At 49.8% G+C, this 23218-nt stretch overlaps 1 protein-coding gene across 1 annotated transcript in view; it reads left to right on the top strand.

Moving 5' to 3' along the window:
• Positions 1–559: 559 nt before the first annotated feature.
• The window catches only part of Esyt3 (extended synaptotagmin 3), a 44159-nt gene continuing 21500 nt past the window's right edge, over positions 560–23218 (top strand). Inside the window, exons 1-3 of the mRNA XM_051139991.1 lie at positions 560–1012; positions 19269–19310; positions 21556–21690. Coding sequence (XP_050995948.1) covers positions 674–1012; positions 19269–19310; positions 21556–21690 — 516 coding nt within the window. The 5' untranslated portion in view covers positions 560–673. The remainder of the gene's footprint in view (positions 1013–19268; positions 19311–21555; positions 21691–23218) is intronic.

Genomic DNA, 23218 nt, shown 5'->3' with positions numbered 1-23218 from the left:
GAGCAAATGGCTTGTATGTGAAGCTAACCAGGCTCCTGGAAGCTCCCAGTCTAATGGTTGCTTAGAATGAGGGGTACAGAAGGGCCCCTAAGATCACCTTGGCTGTGCTGGAGGCTGAGTCTAGTGTTACTTAACAGGAGGCTTAAGGGAGAACAGCATCGCACTCTCTAAGGACTAGCTTGGACTCCCAGCCTCAGAGTCCATCCTGGCCCTGGTCTGGAACACACCTCTCGAAAAGGACAAATAAAACTGTGTGTAAGGAACCGGTTTTAGGTAGTTTATCCATAATATGTCAGTTGGGCCCACGAGTAAAGCAACGCTCAACGCATCCCAAATGGCAACTGCACACCCATCCTGTAGACATCTGCGTCAGACATTGGGTTCCCAGGGTGCCCTCGAGGCAACATCGGGGTGGCCCCGCCCCTTTTCACCTGGTCCCGCCCCTGGTGGCGGAGACTTCCGGATTTCCCTGTTTACCATAGCTCCACCCAGCCGGCCTTATTCCCAGTCCAGAGGCGGAGTACCCGAGCTCAAAACGCAGAGAGGCTTGGCCGAGCTGGAGCGGCGCGGCATCGGAGTCCTTGTGCCTTGAGGACAGATGTGCGCAGGCATAGGGGTGCTCCAACCTGAGCTGGGGTGAAGCTTCTGAAGAAGACAAGACGGCGACAGCAAGATGCAAGCGGAGGAGCCGTGCGCCCCGAGCTCGCCCCACGGCCCCGACACCCGGGAGAGAGGCCAGCGCGCACGGGGTCCCGAGCCGCGCCTGTCCGGCCAGCTGCTGCCGGAGCTCTACGGCTTCGTGGCGCGTGTGCTCTTCTACCTGGCTCCCGTCTACCTGGCGGGCTACCTGGGGCTCAGCGTCACCTGGCTGCTGCTTGGCGCCCTGCTTTGGATGTGGTGGCGCCGGAACCGCCGCGGGAAGCTGGGGCGCCTGGAGGCCGCCTTCGAATTCCTGGAGCACGAGCGCGAGTTCATCAGCCGCGAGCTGCGGGGCCAGCACCTGCCGGCCTGGGTAAGCTGGGCCGGGCCGGGCCGGGCCGGGCCGGGCCGTGCGGGAGGACTGTGGGCTTTCGAGGGGGAGCTGGGGTGCACTCCCGAGCTTCATGTAAGCTCCCCCCCCCCCGGCCTCAGAGAAAAGTCCGGGGCGGGACACACCAAGGAGAAAGACTGGGCGTCCAGGACTTCATAAAGTTACTCGCGTGAGAAACAGAGGGCGCTTCTTCCACCCGCCTGTTGGTCTAGCTCAGGGCGTAACACTTAAATGGACACTTACAGCAGTGACGGGAGCAGAGGGCTGGTAGGAATACCCCGCCGGGCTGAAAGTGCCAGGCCAGGATGCTTCGTGGACCACTGTCCCCTTTCCCCGTAAGCCATGGGGATGCGCAAGGCAAACCCACCTCCTGATGGCGGCTGGCCGGGCTATGGCTTCTCAAATGCATCTGGTTCTGAGAACCCTACCTGGCTCCCGTAAAAACAAGGTCTATGCCCCCAGCTTCGGGGGGGGGGGGCCTCCAGGAACGCTGGACAGTCCTTAGGATTGGAAGTTTCACAAACATTGACCAAAGGAGACCAAGGGTTGGTGACAGACATGACACTTGTGGTGCTGGGGGCCCCTGCTTCTCAGATTCCTTTCCTGTAGCTTAGACTCACAGGGGCGATAATGCAGAGGTCTCCAGAACACTCATTTCCTCTGCCTTGCATGTGGCCTGAACTCTAAAGCCCAGCTGAATCTAAGTGCACCACACCTGCCAGTAATAGCCTCTGAAGTGAGGTTTGAGAAAACGTTAGAACTAGCTTTGTTGATTCCCATTTGGAAATCAAGTCTTGCTGTGTGTAGTTTGTTAAGGCCACCACAGCAAAGCACGACAGAAGTGGTGGTTTGAACGACAGAAACTTGGTGTCTCATAGTCTGGAGGAGTCGAGAATTCAAGATCTAGGCTCCTCTGCTTGTGGATGGTATCTTGTCTTCACACGCTCTTCCCTCTATGTACCTGTGGCCCCATGTGTTTTCTCTTTCATACAAGGACACCGATCGTGGCGCTCAGGCCCGTGAGCGTAGCTTAACTTAGATCCGTCAAGACTGTCTGTAAAGGCGGTCACGGCCTGAGGCACTGGGAGATAGAACACGTGAGTTGTGGGACAGGAGGTTCGGTTTATCCCATAGCACTAATGTGTGGATCCGCACTAAAGCTTTGGACATAGAAGGATTTGGATTGAGGCGGCCGAATGCTTGCTGATGAGGGTTCACGGTGAATCCCCAGTGAACATCTTCCTAGAGTAGGAGCCACGGGGACAGGTCCCATCCCTCTGGCTGTGGAACACGCAGAGAGAAGACGATGGTGTCTCTTAGAGAGGCCAGTCTCAGGCGGGAGGCTGGTACATGTTAGGTAATTGTCATGGATGTCTGGGGACTTTAGAAGCAGGAACTTGCATAGAGTGTAGTCAGGGGGCCAGAGGCCTACAGTGGACACCTTCGTGATTTTCCCATCATGTTGTCCCTAGACCGCAGCCACCAGCCTTTTACAGTGTCTTCCCACAGCCTGGGTTTTTCGAGACTCTCCTAGCTGCTGTGGCTGGCCGGCTCTGAGGGTCAGCTCCTAGGGTAAGCTTTGAGATTGAGGTGGTGATGTTAGGCAGGGCTCTGCAGGCCTAGAAAGGCTTGTGAACACAGCCCAGAGGAATGGGCTGGGCACACTGAGGAGCAGTGCGTGCTCAGCCTGTCTAACATGTGTGGTCAGAGTTGATAGGGCTGAGAGGAGGCCAGGCATGAGGGAGACACGGTCACATTCTGAAGGCTGTAGCCCTTGTAAGGGCCCAGTGCAAGATTTCGAAAGACACTGCAGAATAGAAGGAATAAGCAGGGCTATAGGTTCCTTTACCGTGAACACCTGGGAAGGGTGCACAGCTGGATGCAGATGTGGCCTTTTGACTAGCCTCATGTGGGATGAGGTAGGAAAGCTGAGGCCCGTTTTTCTACCTCAGAATAGGAACACATACCTACTTATAAACTCAAGGAGTGAGGGAGCCCGGCAGCCCTGGCTGCAGTGTGGAGGGTAACATGCAAACACTTACGGAAGACCTTGATACTGCTGCCTTAATCCCCCCATCCCACCCCCAAAGCTGTTTCCATGTGCTGCTTGTAATGAGCTGAGTATTTGAAACTCCCAAGTTCAGAGTCAGGCACAGCTGGAAGAGTCGGAGCACTCCAGACACAGAGGCAAGAGGATCAGGAGTTCAAGGCCAGCTTTATCTACACAGCAAGTTTGAGGCCAGCCTAGGACACATGGGATCTTTTCTCAGCCAAACAAAACAAAACACTACCAAAAATAAAGCACTTGTTCAGAGCCAATCACCAGTAGGCGTTCAGTAAAAGTCGTTTTCTAAGCCTCCCGAGGACCTAATCTCAGCATTAAACCAATGAACACGTCTCCCAGTAGCAAATGTGTCTTTCAGGGGCTGATTGGCATCAGAGAGTGGAGGAAGTGGGAGGGTGCACGGAGAGCCTCGGGGAGACTTTCTGTCAGGCTCTTGCTGGCCCTGCGCTGTAGTTTTGGGGTTTCAGTGCCACAGTATTAACCCACCGGCCTTGAGCGCTGGACGTTCTTGCTGGGCCCTCGAGAGCACCCACTGTTTCCTTGCTCCAGCCACCTCCATGGCACAGGAGTGGGCCTTCACCCTTCCCTCCCCCACTTCCCAAGCATTCACTGAGCCATTCATTAGCCTTATTTTTATCAGGTATTTACTTTGGCTCTGTTTTGGTAAAGAGTGAAGCCTGGTGACCGCCTTCCCTGGCTCCTGGTCTGATGGGTTGTGTGAAGGCTGAGAGCCGGTTAGCAGGCAAATAGCCTGAGGGAGGGTAGACAGTGGAAAGAACTGGGAAGCATTGGCAATTTGTCTGTCTGTGGTTTCGGGTCCAGCCCAGCTTGTTACTTTCAGTTGATAGCAACCCAACTGGCAGCCTTGGTTGGGGACAGTTAACCCTTGCTGGCAGGTGGTGCTGCTGTGGAAAGGGAGGAGGTGTAGACCTGGGGGCGGGGTCTCTGAGCATTCACTATGGTATGCCTGTCTCAGTGGTTCTGGACCTCTCCGAAAATAATGAAGCTGCAGGTGATGCTCATCTGGAGGGTCTTTTTAGGCATGAACCAAGCCCAAGTCAGCTTTTCTCTGCCTTCATTCCACCCCTCTACCAGCCCCCAGGACCTAGTCCCTAACCTATCTTACTCACCCTCCATATGACTGGAGGTGCCAATTCAACAGCCAGGGGAGGTAGCCCACCCACTCAAAGTGATAGATGTGTGGAGGCGGCCGTCGCCACCGCCGCCACTGTAGCAGCAGCAGCAGCATCCCCAGATTGTCCCTCATCAGCATCCCTGGCCATTTAGACAGCCGGCCAGGGCCTGAGTGCTGCCTTGTCTGGGGCTGACCATCAGCCATTCTTATTGTGGGAGGAGCCACGGCCCTTCTAGAACCCACCAGGTCCTCACTGATAGTTCTGTTAATTAGAAGTTAATGCAGCGAGCCTGGGCACTCTCAAATGAGTTCACAAAGCTTGGTGCTGTAGTCAGTGCCACCAAAGGCCTTGGAGGGCCATGTGGCACCAGGGAGAACTTCCTATCTTGTGGGGCCTACAGCTCTAAGCAGTCATACAAGTCAGTTTAGAGTTGGGCCTAACCTCAGCAAAGAAGAGGAGGCATGGCTCAGTCATGTCCTTTGTGTTTCTGTCCCGTGTCTTGGTGATGCTTCATAGACTTAAAGTGTCCTAGGCCAGGATTGGGCAATAAATGTGACAGAACGTAGGCATCCTTTTCCTCCAAGCCCAGCACAAGGATTTTAGGCATCTGTGTGTTCATCTTCTACTCAGTCACCAAGCATTTATAGAGGGCTTGCAACGTGTGAGGCACAGTTCTGCGGGATGAGCCACAGATGTGTCCCATACTCTCTGCCCCTGAAGGACCATCGAGCAGAGATGGAGACGTGGGCCCATGAGAACGGTCTATTCCAAGACACAGTAGAAATCCAAGATACTGAGCAGTTCCAGGGGGGGGGGGGGGGGGGAGGGGCGGGCGGAACTAAAGCAGGTGGGGACAGCCCAGGAAACCTTCCTATTAGCAGAGCTACTATGGCAGGCAGGCAGGCAGGCAGGCAGAACTCTACCCAAAATTTTCCACAGGTTTGGTCACTTAAGATGCAGAGTCTAGGGGCTGGAGAGTTGGCTTAGTGGTTAGAAGCACTTGCTGTTGTTGTAAAGGACCCGGGTTCAATTCCCAGCACCCACATGGAGGCCTACCACCTCTTTGGTCACCAGGCACACATGCGGTGCATGGATGTACATGCAGGTTCAACACTCATACACACTGGTGGCATGGGGCGCGGGGGAGGAAGGAGGACAGTATCTCACAAAATTCAATTTCACTTGAGATTGCCTGTGCCTTCCTTGAGAAGTCCTGATTCATGCTTGGACAGGAGTGTCTGGGGGCAACAACCTCTCCTGTAGGCAGGTGCCCAAAGACCCCAGTGACCAGGAGGTCACATGGTTGATGCAGATTAGTGCCATGGGTAGGAACAGCCCCGCCCTCCTGTGTAGCAAGCCCCTCCCCACTGTCCAGAGAGGAATGGACATCAACTGCTAGCCTCCTCTGGCTCCTGTCATAGCACCTCAGAAGCAAGCGGAGGTGGAAATGTTCCTGGTGACATAGGGAGGTATGAGGAATTGTGAGGGTTACAACATGAGGGTCATGGTCTATCTGTACTGGCGAACCGGGCTCGGGACCCTAGCCTGCCTTTCTGGGATTGGTTTTATCACAGCGACAAATACCTTAGAGGAACAAGTATTAGAGGAAGGATTCATTTGGCTCACTGAGTTGGCGGAATCCATGAAATTCAGATTAAAGGTTAGGGAGCGCATCTTGGCAATGAGAGCGCGTGCCATTGGGAGCCCTGTGCTGCTCCCTAGGAGAGGAAGGCCTGAGACAACACACACCCTTCAGAGCAGGCCTCCAGTCACCTGCTTCCTCCAGCCAGGCCCCGCCTCCTAACGGCTCCATCACCTCTCAGCAATGCGTCCAGCTATGACTCTACCTGGGGATTAATCCATTCATGACGTCAGGGCCCTAGTGATCCAGTCACTTCCTGAAAGCCCCGCCTCTGAAAGCTGCTGCTCTGAGACTGAGCCTTTTCAGGGGCACTTCATATGCAAGCTCTAGCCTTCACCTCCCCTATGCAGTTTCTCCTGCCGTGGGAGCCCCAGGGGTTCCTAGTCTCTGGGAACATAGAGTTCCAGTACAGAGCTGCTCACAGGTGCAGGAAGCTGGACTTCCTTTCTCAGTAGATACTGAGGCAGGATTAAAGATGTGTCTGGTTATCCCACCCTCATGGACCTGTTGTAGGGACAAGCATCATTTTTGTCTTTGTCTTTGTTTTTGTTTTGACACATCTCACTCCAAATGAGGATGTGAGATTTGATCCCATCCTACTCTCACAGGGACCCAGGGACCTGGTCTCACACTCTGTCCCTGCAGCAAGGCGGGGCCACTCCCGTCCTACATACACCGATGTGTCATGTGTCCCTGAAACCAAGGAACTTTTTTGGACCATTTCAGAATTCCATAATTCCCCCACCCATCCCTTTGCACATGTTTATTTTTAATTAAAATAATTCCTCCTTCAAAATGTTAATTTTTTTTCAAATTTTTCAGGCTAGAATGCAGTGTGGCATTTTCATGCATGCATGCATATTTTAGTCTCATCGTTCCCCTTCCCTTGCCCTCCTGTGATGTCCCTGCTCCCCTCTCATTGGTTCCCTTACTTCCCCTGACACCCCATCTTCATGCCATGTGTATTCTACAGCCTTCCCTTCCCCCTTCACTCCCTTAAGAGCGCGTCCTTTCACGGTCCCCTTTCTGGTTTCATGACCCCCTATACAAATATATACATTTTACACGTATCCTATGTCTAATTTTAAATCTAGACTACACATGTGAAAGAAAGTGTGGTGCTCGTCTGACTGTGGCTCATTTCACTTAACCTAATGACTTCCAATATTTTCTTGTAAATGTCTTGATTTTATCTTTCTTTGCGGCTGTACACACACACATGCACCACTGTTTCTTTATCTATTCTTCTTGCTAATTCCATTTCCCAGCTGTTGTGAACAGTGCAGCAATAAACATAGACGTGCAAGGGTTTCTGTGGTTCTTCTGGTAAAGACCAAAGAGAGGAACGGCTGGCTTACAAGGTATTTTTATTTTTATTTTTTTTCCTAAGAAACCTCCCCACTGATTTACATAGTGGCTGCACAAGTTTGCACTCCCACAGGCCGTGAATAAGGGTTCCTCTTTCCCCACAGCCTCATGTGCCACATGCTCATGTGCCAGCATTTGTCACTGCTTTCTTGATGATAGTCATTCTGAGTAGCCTAAAGTGGAATCTTTCCAGGTAGTTTTAATTTGCCTTTCCCAATGGCTAAGGATGTTGAACACTTTTTCAAGTATTCACTTAGCATTTGTTATTCTTTTGTGTTTACTTTTTATAAACTTGTTCAAAGTCTGGCTTTCTTAGCCACGAACGTAAATGTATTCCCCTTGTGAAATACACAGAAGGCGCAAAAGACAGACTTTGAAAAGCACACAGATCCCCCACACATGGTTCTGTGAACACTCCTGTGCTCAGACCATATATGAAAGTTAAAGGCAAAATGGACCCATGCTTTTCCTTATTTTTTGATATTCTTTCTCCCCCGCCCCCCCCCAAGATGAGGTTTCTCTGTGTAGCCTTGGCTGTCCTGGACTCCCTTTGTAGACCAGGCTGGCCTCGAACTCACAGTGATCTGCCTGCCTCTGCCTCCCAAGTGCTGGGATTAAAGGCGGGCGCAACCACCGCCTGTTGATATTCTTTTAAAGGAAGATTTTGTTTTTTATTTTATGTGCATGAGCACTTGCTTGCATGTATGTGTGAGCACATACCATGTGCATGGTCCTTGGAGGCCAGCAAGGTGTGTCAGATGCCCTGCAGCTGGAGTTACAGAGGTTGTGAGCCGCCGTCTGGGTGCTGAGGATCAAGCCTGGGTTCAGTACAAGAGCAGCCAGGGCTTTGAACTGCTGAGCCATCTCTCCAGCACCACGACTTACCATAGCCTTAGCCTATTGCAAATGTTCCCTAACAGCACTGTTAATAAGTATACTTTAGATTCCAGGAATATTCCATTAGCCGTTTCTTTAACACTGACGGCATATTTTCACGTTTCTCCCGCGTATGATCTACCGGTCTGAGTCCCCCACAGCTTACTCCCAGGCCCAGCTCATCGCATCACCCTCAGGCCGGCTCCTTGGGCTGAGCCTCCCTCAGCGCACTCTTACCACCCCAGCTCGCACGCTGATTTGTGCCTTCCAGCGCGCGTCTGACTTCCCTCCAGACTGAAACTCCCCTAAGGCAAGGCTGCTGCTCTTCTGTTTCCATTCCTTCAGCTCCTGGCTCAGGGCTCAGCACACAGCAGCCCTCAGTAAAAAACCGGCTGGGCTGGAGAGATGCTCAGTGGTTAAAACCACTGGCTGCTCTTCCACAGGACCTATGTTCAATTCCCAGCACCCACATGGCGGCTCCCTCTTCTGAACACACATGGTACCCAGACATACTTGCATGCAAAACATTCACACATAAAATTTAAAAATCTAGAACAAAATCCTTTGAGCTAATGACTCTATAGGTGCTTTATAGATCTTAGTAATTTTTCTGCATATCCTAGTGTAGAGTCATATCAAAGCCTATGAACACTTAAAATATATTTTTTATTTGTTCTTTTGAGAATTTCATACATATGTACAATATATTTTTATCATATCCACCTCCCTACTTTTTCTTCATTCCCCTAGCATGTACCAACCCCCCCCAACTTGATGTTTTCTTTTTTTTCTTTCTCTAATTTTAGGATTTTATTTGTCAGCACACTGTGTTTGTACCCCTTCCAGCCCCTTCTCTTCCCCCCAACTCCTCCCATGTCCTTCCCCCACCTCGTACCTTTTCTTGAATTCATAACCTCTTTGTCTATACTTAGCTTTGTTACACACACACACACACACACACACACACACACACACACACACACACTACTGAGTCTGCTAGTGTTGCCCTTATTTGCATGTGTTTAAGGTTGACACCTTAGGATTGGGGTCTCATTCTTGGGAAATAAAAAGAAAGGAAAAGAAAAGGAACAAAACTAAGGTGACTGCCTCTAGCGCTCTATCCAGGTTTGGTGGCTCTGGAAACTTTTCCTGTATCTACATTGGCCTGCCGATTGGAGTGGTCTTTCTCCGTCTCCTGCAGGCACCCATATTGCTGAGAGGCAGGGGAGTAACATTCCTGCGTTGTTCAGAAGAAACTGTCCTGAAACAGTCCTTGTCCCTCAGCTCTTAGTCTCTCTGCCTTCCTCTCCCCCCCCCCCCCGCCCCAACCCCACCGCCCTTTATAATGAATGGTCCCTGCTCTCCCACCCCGCCGCCCTTTATAATGGTCCCTGTGCCTTGGGTGTGGGGTTGTTTTACAGATGTCCGATTTGGGCCCGGGCACCACATGATCACATTGTCTACATTTAGACTGGCTGTGGTTCTCTCTGGCTCTTGCAAAAATAAAAGGTTCTTTGATGAGATGTGAGCGCCATGGAAGCCAGTTAGCGCCGCCTGTGTGTGCATGGCTGCAGGGCCGTCCACTTGTAGAGCATGGCCAGACCCCTGGAGAAGACTAACTCTGTCTACTCCAGGGGTTTTCAACTCCCAGTAGCTCCTCTGCTAGGAGGGATCTGTAACCCCCTTCCTCAACCATGCTGGAGCTTCAACTGGCTTGCTCTTGTGCAAGTCTTACTGAGACAACCACAAGGGCTGGGTGGTCACGGGTGCAGTGGTCCCGTCATGTCCGAAAGGATGCTGTTTTGCAGCAGTTCTTCTCAGCTGCTGACTCTTAGAGTCTTTTTGAACCGTCTTTTGTCATGTTCCCTGAGCCTTGGGGAAGGGGCGGGGGCTATGCTATCGATGTCCCACGTAGGGCTGAGCACTCCACCACCATGTCCTCTCGGCACATGGCCCACTTGTGAGTCTTGGTTTTAACTGCTTTACAGTGCAGAATGTTTCTCTAATGAGAGTTGATTGCTTAAATAATCTACGGGTATAAAGATAAATATGCAGAAGGCAGATCAATACTACGTCCACTTAAAGCCTACGGGCATTTTAAAGGGACTTGTGTCCACTTCATTGTTGCCTCACCAGGCTCTCTGACTATTATTTTAGGGCTTTAATTAGTCTGATGAGCAAGAAGGTAATTTTTTTTAACTTCTAGATATTGTCAACCTTGTCTAGATCACTGACCTTTCTGTCAGTTTACAGTGTCACTCAGGTCTCCTGGTATACCTGCTCTGGGGCTGGGGCTGAGGGGAGGGGTGGCTCAGTGGTCAAGAGTGCTTACTACTCTTGCAGAGGACCCCTGGTTAGCGGCCAGCACCTACATGGCAGCTCACAACCTTCTGCAACTCTAGTTCCAGGGACTCAATGCCTGTTCTGCCCTCCATTGGTGCCTGCATGTACACACACACACACACACACACACACACACACACACACACACACACATTAAATCTAAAAAAAAAAAAGGTTTAAAAAAGTGGGGAAGACACCCCACCCACTGTTGATCTCTGGCTCCCACACATATGTACATACGCCTGCGCACACACATGCACACACACCTGCTACAAACATGTACATACACCTGCACACACATGCACATACACATGCACATACATAACATGAACACACCACATCTGAGAAATTCTACTTTGTGGACAGTTCTGAGTCCTTATCCTTAGCAGGCTGTTGGCCACCCAATGGCCACTATTGGAGTTCCAGCTAATCAGCCTTTCTGTTGCTGGGTGCAGCTGGTTTAGACCAGTTTGCTAGCTGGGTGTGTTATTAAGAGCCTGTGGATTACAGGATAGCGCCAGACAGGTTGGCAGAGCAATTATTTCTCTGAAAGCATGTTTAGCAGGGTAATTTAAAGCAGAAAAGGGGCAATTTAAAAGTAGTTGTCAGGCAGGCGTGCCACACACCTGTAATCTCCAGACTCAGGAGAGGGGAGGCAGCAGGAAAGCAAGTTTGAGTCCAGCCTGGATTAGTTACTGAGAAATGTCTCAAAACAGAAAGTAAAAATGAAGTAGTTTTCATGGCTAGACATTTGCCTCCTGACGGTAAGAAGGGGAAAGGTGGGAGCTGTGCTTTCTCATGAGAAAAACGAGTGAAAGTGGGGGGCTGCTTTTCTAGAAAAGCCCCTGCATTGGCCCCTGTTGTGTGGGCCCCAGTCCCAGACAGGCAGCCTGAGGGCCAGTGGCTAGCCTTCGCAGGACTTCTCTGTACAGCACCCAAAAATGTGTAGGTCTCATCCCATCAGAGAGTGAGATGGGGGTAGAAACATCAATTTGAGCAGCAAGTCCGTCTGCGCGTGCATACGTGCGTGTGTGCCTGCGTACGTGCGTAGGTGCGTTCGTGTGTGCGTGTGCTTTCACATTGGAGCCGTAGCCTCAGAGCCAAGCAAAGTCACAACACTAATATCTTCCTGGAAGAGCCCTTGTAAAAGAGCCAGGAGGGAAAGCACTGAGGAGAGCTGGGGATCTCCATAGTGACCTTGGAGTCATGGCCAGTGGCAGAAGAGGAGCTGCCTCCTTCTGGGGTCTAAGCAAACTCCCCTCACAACCCCAGTCAGGAGAGCTCCGCCTTCTCATTCTTTCCTTCCCGCCACCAGGATCAGAACCATCATGGCTGGGGAACTCTTGATAAAGGAGCAGTGCCAGCCTTCCGGAACCGGAACCCCTGAGGGCCTAACAGAGAGCCCCCAGCTTAAGGCACTTCCCAAGAACCTTCCTGTTTTGACTTTGTAAAAATGCCTGAGAGCCACTTCCAGAATGATCCCAGAGACTCAGCCTCCTGGTACACTGGAAGCTCGGCAACTGTGGGACTCTGACCCACGTTAGCCTCCTTCCTTTGCTGCCCTCCCTGATCCTCAGTAAGAGAAGACAAGATGGAAGCTCTGATTGGGTGCCTTTGCCAGGCCTGCATTGCAGGGTTTCCTAAGGCCCTTGAAGGCTCAGGCTCAGCCTGTCAGTGGACTGTGTGTGTATCTAGGCTCGGATCTGTTAGCCAATGGGCAGAGCCAGGAAATCAGCCGCCAACTGTGTCTCCTCCTCTGATGGAACCGCGGGCTTTATCTCTCTTCTCGGTGGTGTTTCTCAAGGTAGAGGTAATAGGAGATTCCCTTAGATCCTGGGTGGGACAGAAGGGGACGCACAGTCCAGGGACTCTGTATGTGCCTCAGATCAAAGAGGTCAGAGGGCTTTCATAGCAGTTGCCCCTACTAGGGTACTTTTGGATCAGGAAGGGTCCTTAAGCACCTTGTGTGCACCGTCCCATTTCATCTACCTAGGAATCGTGAAGGGGGCAGGATTGAACCCATACTGCAGATGAGAAAGTAGGGGCAAAGGGAGGAAGAATTACAGTCTCTGTTGTAGAAATTTAACCCAGGAATGTTACATGACTATAACAGAAAGACAATGCCTGCTATCATTTCTTTATGGTTTTATAGATCCATAGATACGTGTGTGTGTACACACACACACACACACACACACACACACACACACACACACACACACACACACACACTGAAGGCCCCGGGGTGAGGGATGTTTTCCTGTTGGGTTCCGCAGCCCCTAAACATGTCAACAGCATGCTCAATGGCTCTTGAGCTTGGCGGGTGGCTCCCTGTTCTCTGTTTCCATGGTGACCTAAGCACTCAGGCTGGTAAGTGTTCCACTTCCTGGCTAGCCCACCATCATCGGCTCTGCAGGCACCTTGGCCTCAGATGCCTTGGGAAAGCCAGCTTTCCAGCGGCTGATCACAGTTGGGTTCAAAAGAGGGTCCATCTCAGGGCCACGGATCGTCCCCAGACTCTGGACCAGTCCTGCTAGCCCAGCCGGAGATCTAGGTGTCCCATCTTTAGTCTAAAGGCTTCCTGGCAGGAGATGGAGGGATAGCTGAGTCTGTCTCCTGGCGAAGGAACTCCACTTAGGAAAATCCAGAGAGCCATTAGCTTTAAGCAGTGTACCAAACATATATATGATGTACATACTTACATGCAGGCAACATACATGTAAAAGAAAATGAGTAAATCTAAAATTTAAGAAAGAAAACACACACTGGGGGAAAAAGACAGTGTATCCAACAGTGTGGGGAAGGAAACTGGACGGCTACCCAGAGAAGAATGAACTTGGACCCACATCTGTCACACTGCTCAAAAATCAACTGAAGAGGTACCAGAGACTTTTTTAAAACGCAAAACTCTGAACCTGCTTAGAGGAAAACACAGAAAATGCAGTCAAAGTTGTGGGTCTAGGCAAACACTTTCTGAACGAGACTCCAACAGCCCAGAGAAGTCGGCACAAGAAGCAACAGATGGAACCACATGAAGTCAGTGTTCCCACATAGCAGGAGAAAGTGTCAGCAGAGGAAACGGACCACAGAGTGGGGGCATCTGGGCCTACTATACCCCAGACGCGCTTGATACCTATCATATGTAAAGAACTGCAAAAGTTAAACAAAAACACAAGACCTCTGATTCATAGACAGACTAATGAAATGAACAGACTATTCTCTAAAGAAACACAGAAGGCCAGCGAACATGTTCAACATCCTTAGTCATCAGAAAGATACAAATTAGAACCATTTTGTGATTCTATTTTTACCTTAGTCAGAATGGCTATATCACGAAAACAAATAACAATAAATGTTGGCAAGCATGCAGGATATAGGCCCACAAAGATGCTTGTGTATCCAAGTTTATGCCTGCATTATTCACAGCAGCAAAGAAAGGGACCCAGGCTGCACATTGTTAAGAAAAATGGAATTAAAATTTCAGGGAAGTGAGTGGGACCAGAAGGTATTATTAAGTGAGGTGAGCAAGTCTCAAAAAGACAAAACTCACGTGTTCTCTAATGAGTGGGTCCCAATATTTAATGTTTCTGTTTATGCAAATAAAGGATGAAGACCATGGAACAGGAGACCCTGAGAAGGGACTGAGAGTTAAGAAAGGGGAGAGGACACAAAAGGCACACATGGTATGAAAGTGGAAAGGAGGGTCCCAGGGACACAAGGGAAGCACGGGGGGAAGGAAGGATGTAGAAGAGCTAGGGAAAGAAACAAAGACATTTTTTTTTTATACCATAAGGAGAGGCTGGAGAGATAGCTCAGCAGTTAAGAGCACTGGCTGTTCTTCCAAAGGACCCTGGTTCAATTCCCAGCATCCACATGGCAGCTCACAACTGTCAAGGGGATCTGACACCTTCATATAGACATACATACACGCAGGAAGAACACCAATGTACATACCCCCTCCGTGTATGTGTGTGTGTGTGCGCGTGCGTGCGCGCGCACGGTGGCAGAAGACAAGGTCAGGGAGTTCTCTACTGTGAGTTTTAAGGATTGAATTCAGACCATCAGGTTTACTGGCAGGTGTCTTTACCCACTGCCATCCCCAGCCAGTTCCAAACTTTTTTTTTTTCATAAGCTAATAAAAGGAAAATATAATTTCTTAATTTCCCTCCCGCCAAAAATGTTGAGGGTAGGGGAGAGGGTTCCACAGTTAAGAGAAGTTACTGCTTACGCAGAGGCCCTGAGCTCAGTTCCCAGCATCCATGGTGGGTGGCCCACAGCTGCCTGTCACCTCAGCTCTCTTCTGGCCTCCTCGCCACCGTACTTATGTACACGTAGTCCACACACACGCACATACATGATTCAAAATCCTGTTTTAAAATGTTGAAATAGTACATAAAAACACAACTGAACAGTTTGGGAACAAAAGACTTGATTAGCAGTTGTCATATTAGACACAAGCCTGAGGGCAGGAAAGGATGACGCATGCTCGTAAAGGGTGTTAATTAGATGTCATCACAGACGATGGGTTTCACAATACAAACCCGAAATCGAAGTTGGCAATTGACGTGAGGAAGTAGATGGGCTCGGAAATCCTGGTCTACCTCACTGACAACAACTGATCAAGCAAAAAGTAAACACAGGCCAAATGTATTAGCAAGACATAATTAAAAGTCACCCTTGGAGCAGTCACAGAAGTTAATCATGTGCCAGCCTTCAGAAGAATTATCAATAGGTTCCATCTCGGTTCATACCATAAAGAAATAATAGAAAACTATAGTAGGGAGCTATGGAAACCTCAAATCTCTGTTTAAATTTTATTAGATTTATTCATTTTATTTTACATGTGAGTGTTTTGTCTACATGTATACATACATACATACATACATACATATATATATATATATATATATGTACCATGGATGTGCTTTGGTGCCCAGGGAGGTCACATTCCCTGGAAGTGGAGTTAGGGATGGTTGTGAGCCACTGTGCAGGTGCTGGGAACTGAACCCACAATCCAGCTGAACTGGTGAGCTCCAGATTCAGTGAGAGACCCTGTCTGGAGATTTAAGATGGAACGTGATTGAGAAAAACATCAGCTGTTGACCTCTGGCCTCCACATGCATGTATGTACACACACGTACACACACACACACACACACACACACACACACACACACACAGAGAGAGGGAGAGAGAGAGAGAGAGAGAGAGAGAAACATTTTGAAGCATCAGTTTAAATCCTGAGAATATAAGGCCCAAGTAAAACATTACATCAAGTAGAGTTTACTTCAGGAATCAGATGTTTTGTTTAAAAATTTGTTTAAAAATTATTTCTCATTTTAAAAAATTATCATTTTTGAGATTATAATTACATCATTTGCCCAGTCTCTTTCCTCCTCCAGTTCCAAACCTTCCCATGTACCTCCCCAACCTTGCTTTTTTTTTTTTTCAAATTCATGGCCTCTTTTTAAATATATATAAGTATAAATATGATAAATATAAATATATATGATCTCTGATAGAGATAATAAGTTGGTGTCCTCTTCCCTGGGGAGCTCTGTCTCCCAGATCCCAGAATTCCTTAGTTGCCTGTAGTTCTTTGTGTACAGTTCAGACATCACGGGCCTTCCTCTATCCAGTTTGGCGTGTCTATGTGTTGTCCTTGTTCATCTCAGTAGACACAAGAAGGTATCGGATATCCTAAATGCCCTCGTGTGATGAAAGCACGGAGGTTAGGCGAGCTCCCCCAACTCTGGCATGTGCTGACCTGAGATCTATCGGGAAACGTTTCATAGAAAGACCTTACTTCAGAACGTCCCTTGGAGACGGAGCCGCCGATTTCTCCACTGCTGCTTATCAAAGGCGGCTCTGGCTGATAAGCAAAGCACAGGAAGTGTGCAAAGATGAGAGCAGCGGGGAGATAAAGATTGTTACTGGAGATGGGGTGGGAGAATGTCTGCTGATGGTATCTCTCTGTGCCCTGCATGGGAGGGTGGCAGAGGGTGGAGCAGGGCCTGAGAGTCAGCCTTAGCTATGTAGCAAGTTGGGGACTTCATGAGGCCTTGTCTAAAATAAATAAAACACAATAAATAACCTAGGAAAATCAGGGAACAATTAGAACTGTTTGTTTTCAGCAAAGTTTCTCAGAAAGTAAAAAAAAAAAACTGGTGGGTTTCAGTTTTTGTTTGTTTGCTTTGTTTTTGTAACTGCAGACCCCACAAAGTTACCTGACAGGTGTTCCTAAGAGAGAATAACTATCTCCTGAAGTGGGTTAATCTGCGATCCACCCCCCCACCCCACCCGCCAAAAGCTGTGTGGCAAAGACCTTCATCTGGGTGTAGTCGGAAGGTGACGGAACCCATGGGGCTTAGGGCTTAGAGAAGGGAGTACATGGTGAGTGTCCTCAGATGGGGTACCAGGATTCTAGGAGCAGGAAGGAACATCTTATAAGCTGATTCTTTCAGGTTCTCTCCCCCCCCCCCCCCGCCACCCTGTGTGTGTGTGTGTGTGTGTGTGTGTGTGTGTACACGCAAGCTAGTGCAGAGTTTTGTTGTTATGTTACCCTATTTAAAAGAATTCCAGGGAGAGTAAGATCTAAATATGCAAGCCACAGATAAAAACTTAGGATAGCCTTGAGAATTTGGCATGGGGAGATGTTTCTTCAGAGATATTAAAAAAAAAAAGAAAAAAAAAAAACCAGTTGTGATGGGGAAAGAGGCTGACTGGGCTTTCCCCATCAGAGCTTGCACGTGTCTGTCTTCTGTCTTCCGCTCACTGGGCACAGAGAATTGGCTCCTGTGTGCCGGCTCATTGGGATGAAGGTAGGTGCTGAGATCTGGCTGAGGGAGGCCTCCAGGAGCCTGCGCCGCACTGAATACTCCAGTGGTCTTATTTTCCAGACAGAATTGCTGTCCTCAACAGGGGGTTCAAGCCATTTATGGAGGAGCCTCTTGGTAAAGAGCCTCAGTGGCAGGTTTGGTGAGCTGAGAGAGACACGGCAACTTCAGGCCCGTGGGTCTGATCTTTTTGTCACTCCCACGCTCTCAGGGTGGGTGTGGGTCACCATAGCACACAGCGTGGGCTGTTCATTGACGCCTCACAGCCAGCCCTGACTGAGCTCCAGAGTCTCTGCAGGAGCTTGTTAAAATTAAGTCAGAGGGCCCCGCCCCACCCCGCACTCTGATTCAGGCAGTTCAGGAATCCGAGCCTGACCAGCTCCCACGGGTGGCCAGCCTTGGACCTGCCAAGCTGGCTCAGCCTCCGGGATCCAGAGGCAGAACAAGTCAGCTCCCAAGGATGTAGAACCGCCTGGGCTGGGAACGTGGAAGGATGCACACCCAGAGGGTGCCAGAGCAGGAAGGACGGTGGCTTCATTGAGCCAGTAAGGGCCTGCCTGAAGTTGGTCCTTCCTGGACCCTTCACCCTGTCATGCCTGCATGCATGCATTCAGTGTTCGTCCGTGTACTTCACTCCACTGCCTGTGCTCGGGGCAGGCTGCAGCAGGGAGCTACACATTTCCAGGCTGGCAGGGGGAGGGCACAAGACCTATAACTGACTGTCATAAAGTGTATTGAGTTCTACAATGGAGACCCATCAGACACCCAGGAGGGGCCTCTCATGTCTACTTGGGAAACCCAAGTGAAGTGTGGGGTGGATAGTGACAAAGAGCAGCCCCAGAGAACAGGGAAGGGGGGGGGGTGACAGGGACTGTTTGACACCCCGGAAACCAGCACACGCAGGATCTTGGTGGAGGGTTGGACTAAGTGGCCCTGGGGATAGCATAAGGTTTGAGGTAAGTCATGTGGAGGGGAGACCACTAGCCCTGCTGCTGGCCCCTTTTGGCTCAGCAGGGCCAGGAAGGGTGCATGGGACCTAGAGGAAGTTAAGTGGCTATGTGACAGGGCCTGAGGGTCCACTTTGCTGAAGAGAGGGAGGCTTGAGTGGGACTCCTGAGAGTAAAAAAAAAAAAAATAGAGGACAGTAGGTACTTCATCTCTCTCTCTGTCTCTCTCTGTGTCTCTCTCTGTCTCTGTCTCTGTCTCTCTCTTACACACACACACACACACACACACACACACACACACACACACACACACACGAGTGGCCATTGAAAACATTACTCTGGGCCTAGAGAAATGGCTCAGAGGTTAAGAGCACTGTCTGCTCTTCCAAAGGTCCTGAGTTCAATTCCCAGCAACCACATGGTGGCTCACAACCATCTATAATGAGATCTGGTGCATGCACACAGAAGACTGTATAAATAAGTAATAAATAAATAAAATATTTTTTAAAACCTAGCACTCTGAATAGTGACATATCACTTGACTGGTGACATTTCCTGATAAAACTTTGAATTTCTTTTTGCTTAGCCAAGTTTTGGATTTGCTGATATAGATACAGTGTATTGCATGAAATGAATAAATGAAATCTGTGAGGCACAGAGGAACTTGGGCCGTACAGTGAATGTGCAAAGTAGCAGCCTCAAGACTCTTCCTGTGCGCCTCAACATAGCTGGACTGGTGACCAAGGGAAGAGAGGAACGGCAGCGAGTCTTCCTCAGGTCCCACAGGCCTAGGAGGCACTGTGGAGCTGGCTTCTCCTGTGAAATCAAAGCAGGGCTAGGAGAGCAAACCGGCTCTGAATCAGCAGGGTGGGGTGTGGGTGGATGCTGAGGGACCCTCGTGACCTACACAGAGGCAGGAGGCCAGGACAGGCAAGGGCTGGGGACTAACTTCCATGCAGCTGGACCAGGCTTGCTGGGGGCAAATGGCTCTTGTCTAAGTTCCCGGTCGGGTTTCTCTTTTCTAGATACACTTCCCAGATGTGGAACGTGTGGAGTGGGCCAATAAGGTAAGGCCGTGGGTGGGCAGGGGTGGGCTGCATTTGTTGCAGGCCTGGGCACACCCCACGCACCTACTCATTTGCTAGTCACCACCAGAGTCCCCGAGCAACCCCCGTGGGGAGTACTGTGGAGACCCAAACCTCAAAGTGTACTTCCCTTGTTGGGGATGGACAGAGGCCCTCCTCTGCCAAGACTGAGGGCTGACTCCCCATTGGTTCATCCACAAAAGAGTTTTCTTCTCTTCAAGGTTTTTGTTTTTTGTTTTTTCTTTTCTTTCTTTCTTTCTTTTTTTTTCCTTGTTTTTTCCATAAACAGTTTTAAGTTAATATCTGGGACCATGGAGAAAAGTTGTTTTTGTCTGTTTTTAAAAAAGAGATGATTTATAGAGAGAAGTACGATTATTATGTAAGTAAAGAGACACGCTAATTAGACACTGCATCTGGATTCCATGTGGCTCCCTATTTAGTCACAGAACCACTGCTGTGCAACCTTGGGCAGTTTGCCCAACATCTCTGAGCCAGTTTCCTTATCTGTGAAAGGGGAGTGAATATGATCCCTGCCTAGGCTCCTGGTGAGTATGGATTCTCTGACCTCACTGGAGGAAGTTATCTAAGGGAACACCCCTTGTGCTGGCTAGCTGCTCCAGGCCGGTCTACATCAGGAAGCCCACTCTCCAGATGAGTCCCACGCCCCTGGCCTGTAGGCTTCCGCCTCTCGGACTCACCTTAAGGCTGGGAGGAGACTTGGTTCAGAGGCGTCAGCTAGCACTCCGACAGTTGCTAAGGTTGATAGCCTCACATTCCTTATAATGTCATCGCCAAGTGCATCAAAAAACCATCCCAGTCTCCCGGGAGAATTTAGAGGAAACAGTTCACTGCGTTAGGAGTGACCTGGGTTCGGTGCTAAACAGCTGGGTACCAGGCCTCTGGGACACACTCTGCAGAGCCTGCATCTTCACTGAGTGCCACGTGGCCCTGGAGGCAGCTGTGGAGGCGAACCTCCTGTGAGGGGGTAGGCTGGAAGTGCCGGAGAACACAGGAAGGTAGCTGGGAGAAGGGCCCGAGAAAGTGGAGGGAGGAGGAAGGCCTGGGTCCCACGCCGAGCACAGTGGAGGAAGGGACACCTTTACGCCACGCTGTAGTCCAAAGCCCCCACTACTACTGTCATTTGCCCCTGCCATCCCAACATCGTCACTTCACACCCGCTACAATAGGAAATGGCCATTACTGGTGAAAAGGAAACTAAAACAGTCTATAGGTCAGTTAAAAAACATTGTGCCTTGCCAGTGCAATAGCCCAGTGAGGAAGGATGCTTGCCCATCCCCATAATGCACATGGTAGGGGAGAACAAAATCCTACAAGATATCCTCTGACCTCCATTATGGTCTCACACACACACACACAGTGTAAAAAAAAACATTGTGCCAATATCATTTTGGAAAACTTTGATCATTGTATAGCTATATCTGACATCACTTTTTGTCAACAATGAACAAGAACACCACAGTGATCCCATGGATTGTAATGGAGCTGAGCATTTCCTGCCCAGTGTTTCAGTCATGTCTTTTTCCTGGGCTTGGTTCTATTTACAAACACTGCTCGCCGTGTCATAGTTGCCTGCAGTATTCATTCACCACACTAACTTGCTGGGCAGGTTGATAGCCTAGGAACCACAGGCTGTACCGAGCAGCTGGGTGTGTAGTAGGCTAGACCATCTGGGCTTGTGTAAGTGCACTCCATATTTGCATAAGGACTAGAGCGGAGATACACGGGACTCTGGTATCAGGAGCTTGGTCCCACACTTGGCTTTCAGACCAGCCCTGTGACTCATGCTAGTGCGGAAATGGACCAAAGGCTGGCTGCCTCTTCTGGCTTCTAGAAATCATACCCACAGGAACAGTTCATCAGTCTTTTCTGTCACTGTTTTTTCTTAAACCATTAGCATCTGTTAATCTGTGTATAGACCGCAATGCAGAACAGGCATGTGTTTAGCGCAGATCTAATTAAACGGAAGTGTGTTTCCATGGTACCCTGCAGAGTGCGGCTAAACCTCCGCTTGGCAGTGGGACCTGCCGCCGTCCTCAGGTATCTGTAGAATGGATTGATGGATAGGTGGGAGGCTAGTGGGCAGGCAGGGCAACAGGAGGACTGTGGGCTCCACCCGTGGGGCCAGGCTGCAGAGGATCTAGGTTGCTGTGGATCTGCAGTCTGGGGCACAGACCTGACCTGCAAGGGTCTCCGTTCTTACTTTCAGATCATCACGCAGATCTGGCCCTACCTTAGCATGATCATGGAGAGCAAGGTCCGAGAGAAACTGGAGCCCAAGATCCGGGAGAAGAGTGCCCACCTCAGGACCTTCACCTTCACCAAGCTCTACTTTGGGCAGAAGGTTGGTACTGCCTCAGTGAGGTTGGCTTGGCCTTGCTGGGCAGTCTTTTCTTTGTCCTCTCTTCCTGAATTCACCCTGACCCAGATCAGCCACTTGATAATGAGGATGCCACTATAGCCCTCACTTGCATTTCCCAGCGTGTCAGCCTCAGTGCACAGCTCTCACCTCCTGTTCTCCTACCCAGCTTTCCAGGTTCCAAGGAAATCAAGGCCAGAGAAGAGAAGGAAGCTGAGGGAAATAGTTCCTCTTCTAGAGATTTTAGAAATATGCCTGAAGGGGGACCCAGATGGGTACAAAGATGGACAGGTTGTAACTGCTGACCTCGGGACTCAGCTGTGATCACCTTTCTGGTGGTTTATGACAGTGCCACAAAGCAGTGCAGGGTATTAGGAGCTCACACTAGTTCTGTGAGGACTCCAGGCATCCCAAAAGAAGTGCTGTCTGAGTTGGTTTGGAAGAACTCAGCAGGCAGATCCGTGAGGACCACAGAGTGCTGAGCTTAGAGGACAGCCTGTGCCACTAGGCCTCTCCTTTGGCACTGAACCCAAGGAGGTTGACCAGATGTTCTAGACTTACAAGTGAATGGCCAGAGTCCCCAGCCTGCCTTTTCAAGGCCTCGGTTCCTGGCCTTGGCCATCTCCTCTGTTTCTCATCCTCCCATTTTTCCCTCTGCTCACTGACTGACTGTGGAGTTCTCCCAGGACACATTCTCACCTCTGCATTTGTCCAACCACGTTCTTTCATGGCTGCCAGTGTCTCTGGTGTTCTCTGTGCTAGAGTGACCTTGGGTCAGAGACCCACCCTCTCTAAGTTCCAGTTGCCTAACATAGAAAAGGCACAACCTGTTTCTAAGGGCAGCTATGAGGCATGAACAACAGGCCTGGCCTGAAGTGGCCTCTGCCGCTGTGTGAGCCATGTTCTGGCTGGTGCCCTTGTCCAACTGTGACTACTCTGCCTGGCATAGAGTGGGTACCCTAATACCTGACCCTGAAGGTGAGGTGCTGGGGTAGCTGACATACAGAGGCCCCAGTCAATCCTCTACTCCCAGAAGGTCCTGACGTGACTGAGCACAGAACCTTCCCCCAGCCCATACTTGAAATGAGGCCAGGCAGAGCCAGGCTTTGTGTGCCCTTTGCAGCTTTAAAAATTCTGGGGACTCCTAAAGAAAAATAATATAAAATTAAAAGTTGCCTAACACATGGAAGAAGGTCTTGAGTTCAATTCCAGATACCACAAGAAGTCTAAAATTAAAAATACCAAATGAGCATTAAATAAATGTGAAAAACTAACCACAGATGCAGAAAAACAAAACAAAACAAAACAAAAACCCAAAACATTATGTTCTTAATGTTAACTCTTGGACATATCCCTGTAACATGTTTTTCTATATTTATGCTCTCTACTGTGAGAATTTATTCAAAGGTTAAAAGGGGAAGGGAAGGAAGAGAGGGACAGCCACTGTGTAGGCTCTAGGCACCTGACCCTAGCCACTAAGAGCAGCAAGTGCTTTTAACCACTGAGCTATCTC

The sequence above is a fragment of the Acomys russatus genome, chromosome 32, assembly GCF_903995435.1.
Source record: "Acomys russatus chromosome 32, mAcoRus1.1, whole genome shotgun sequence".
Lineage (NCBI taxonomy): Eukaryota > Metazoa > Chordata > Mammalia > Rodentia > Muridae > Acomys > Acomys russatus.
Note: the sequence above shows the minus strand (reverse complement) of the source record. Positions and strands in the feature narration are given on the sequence as shown.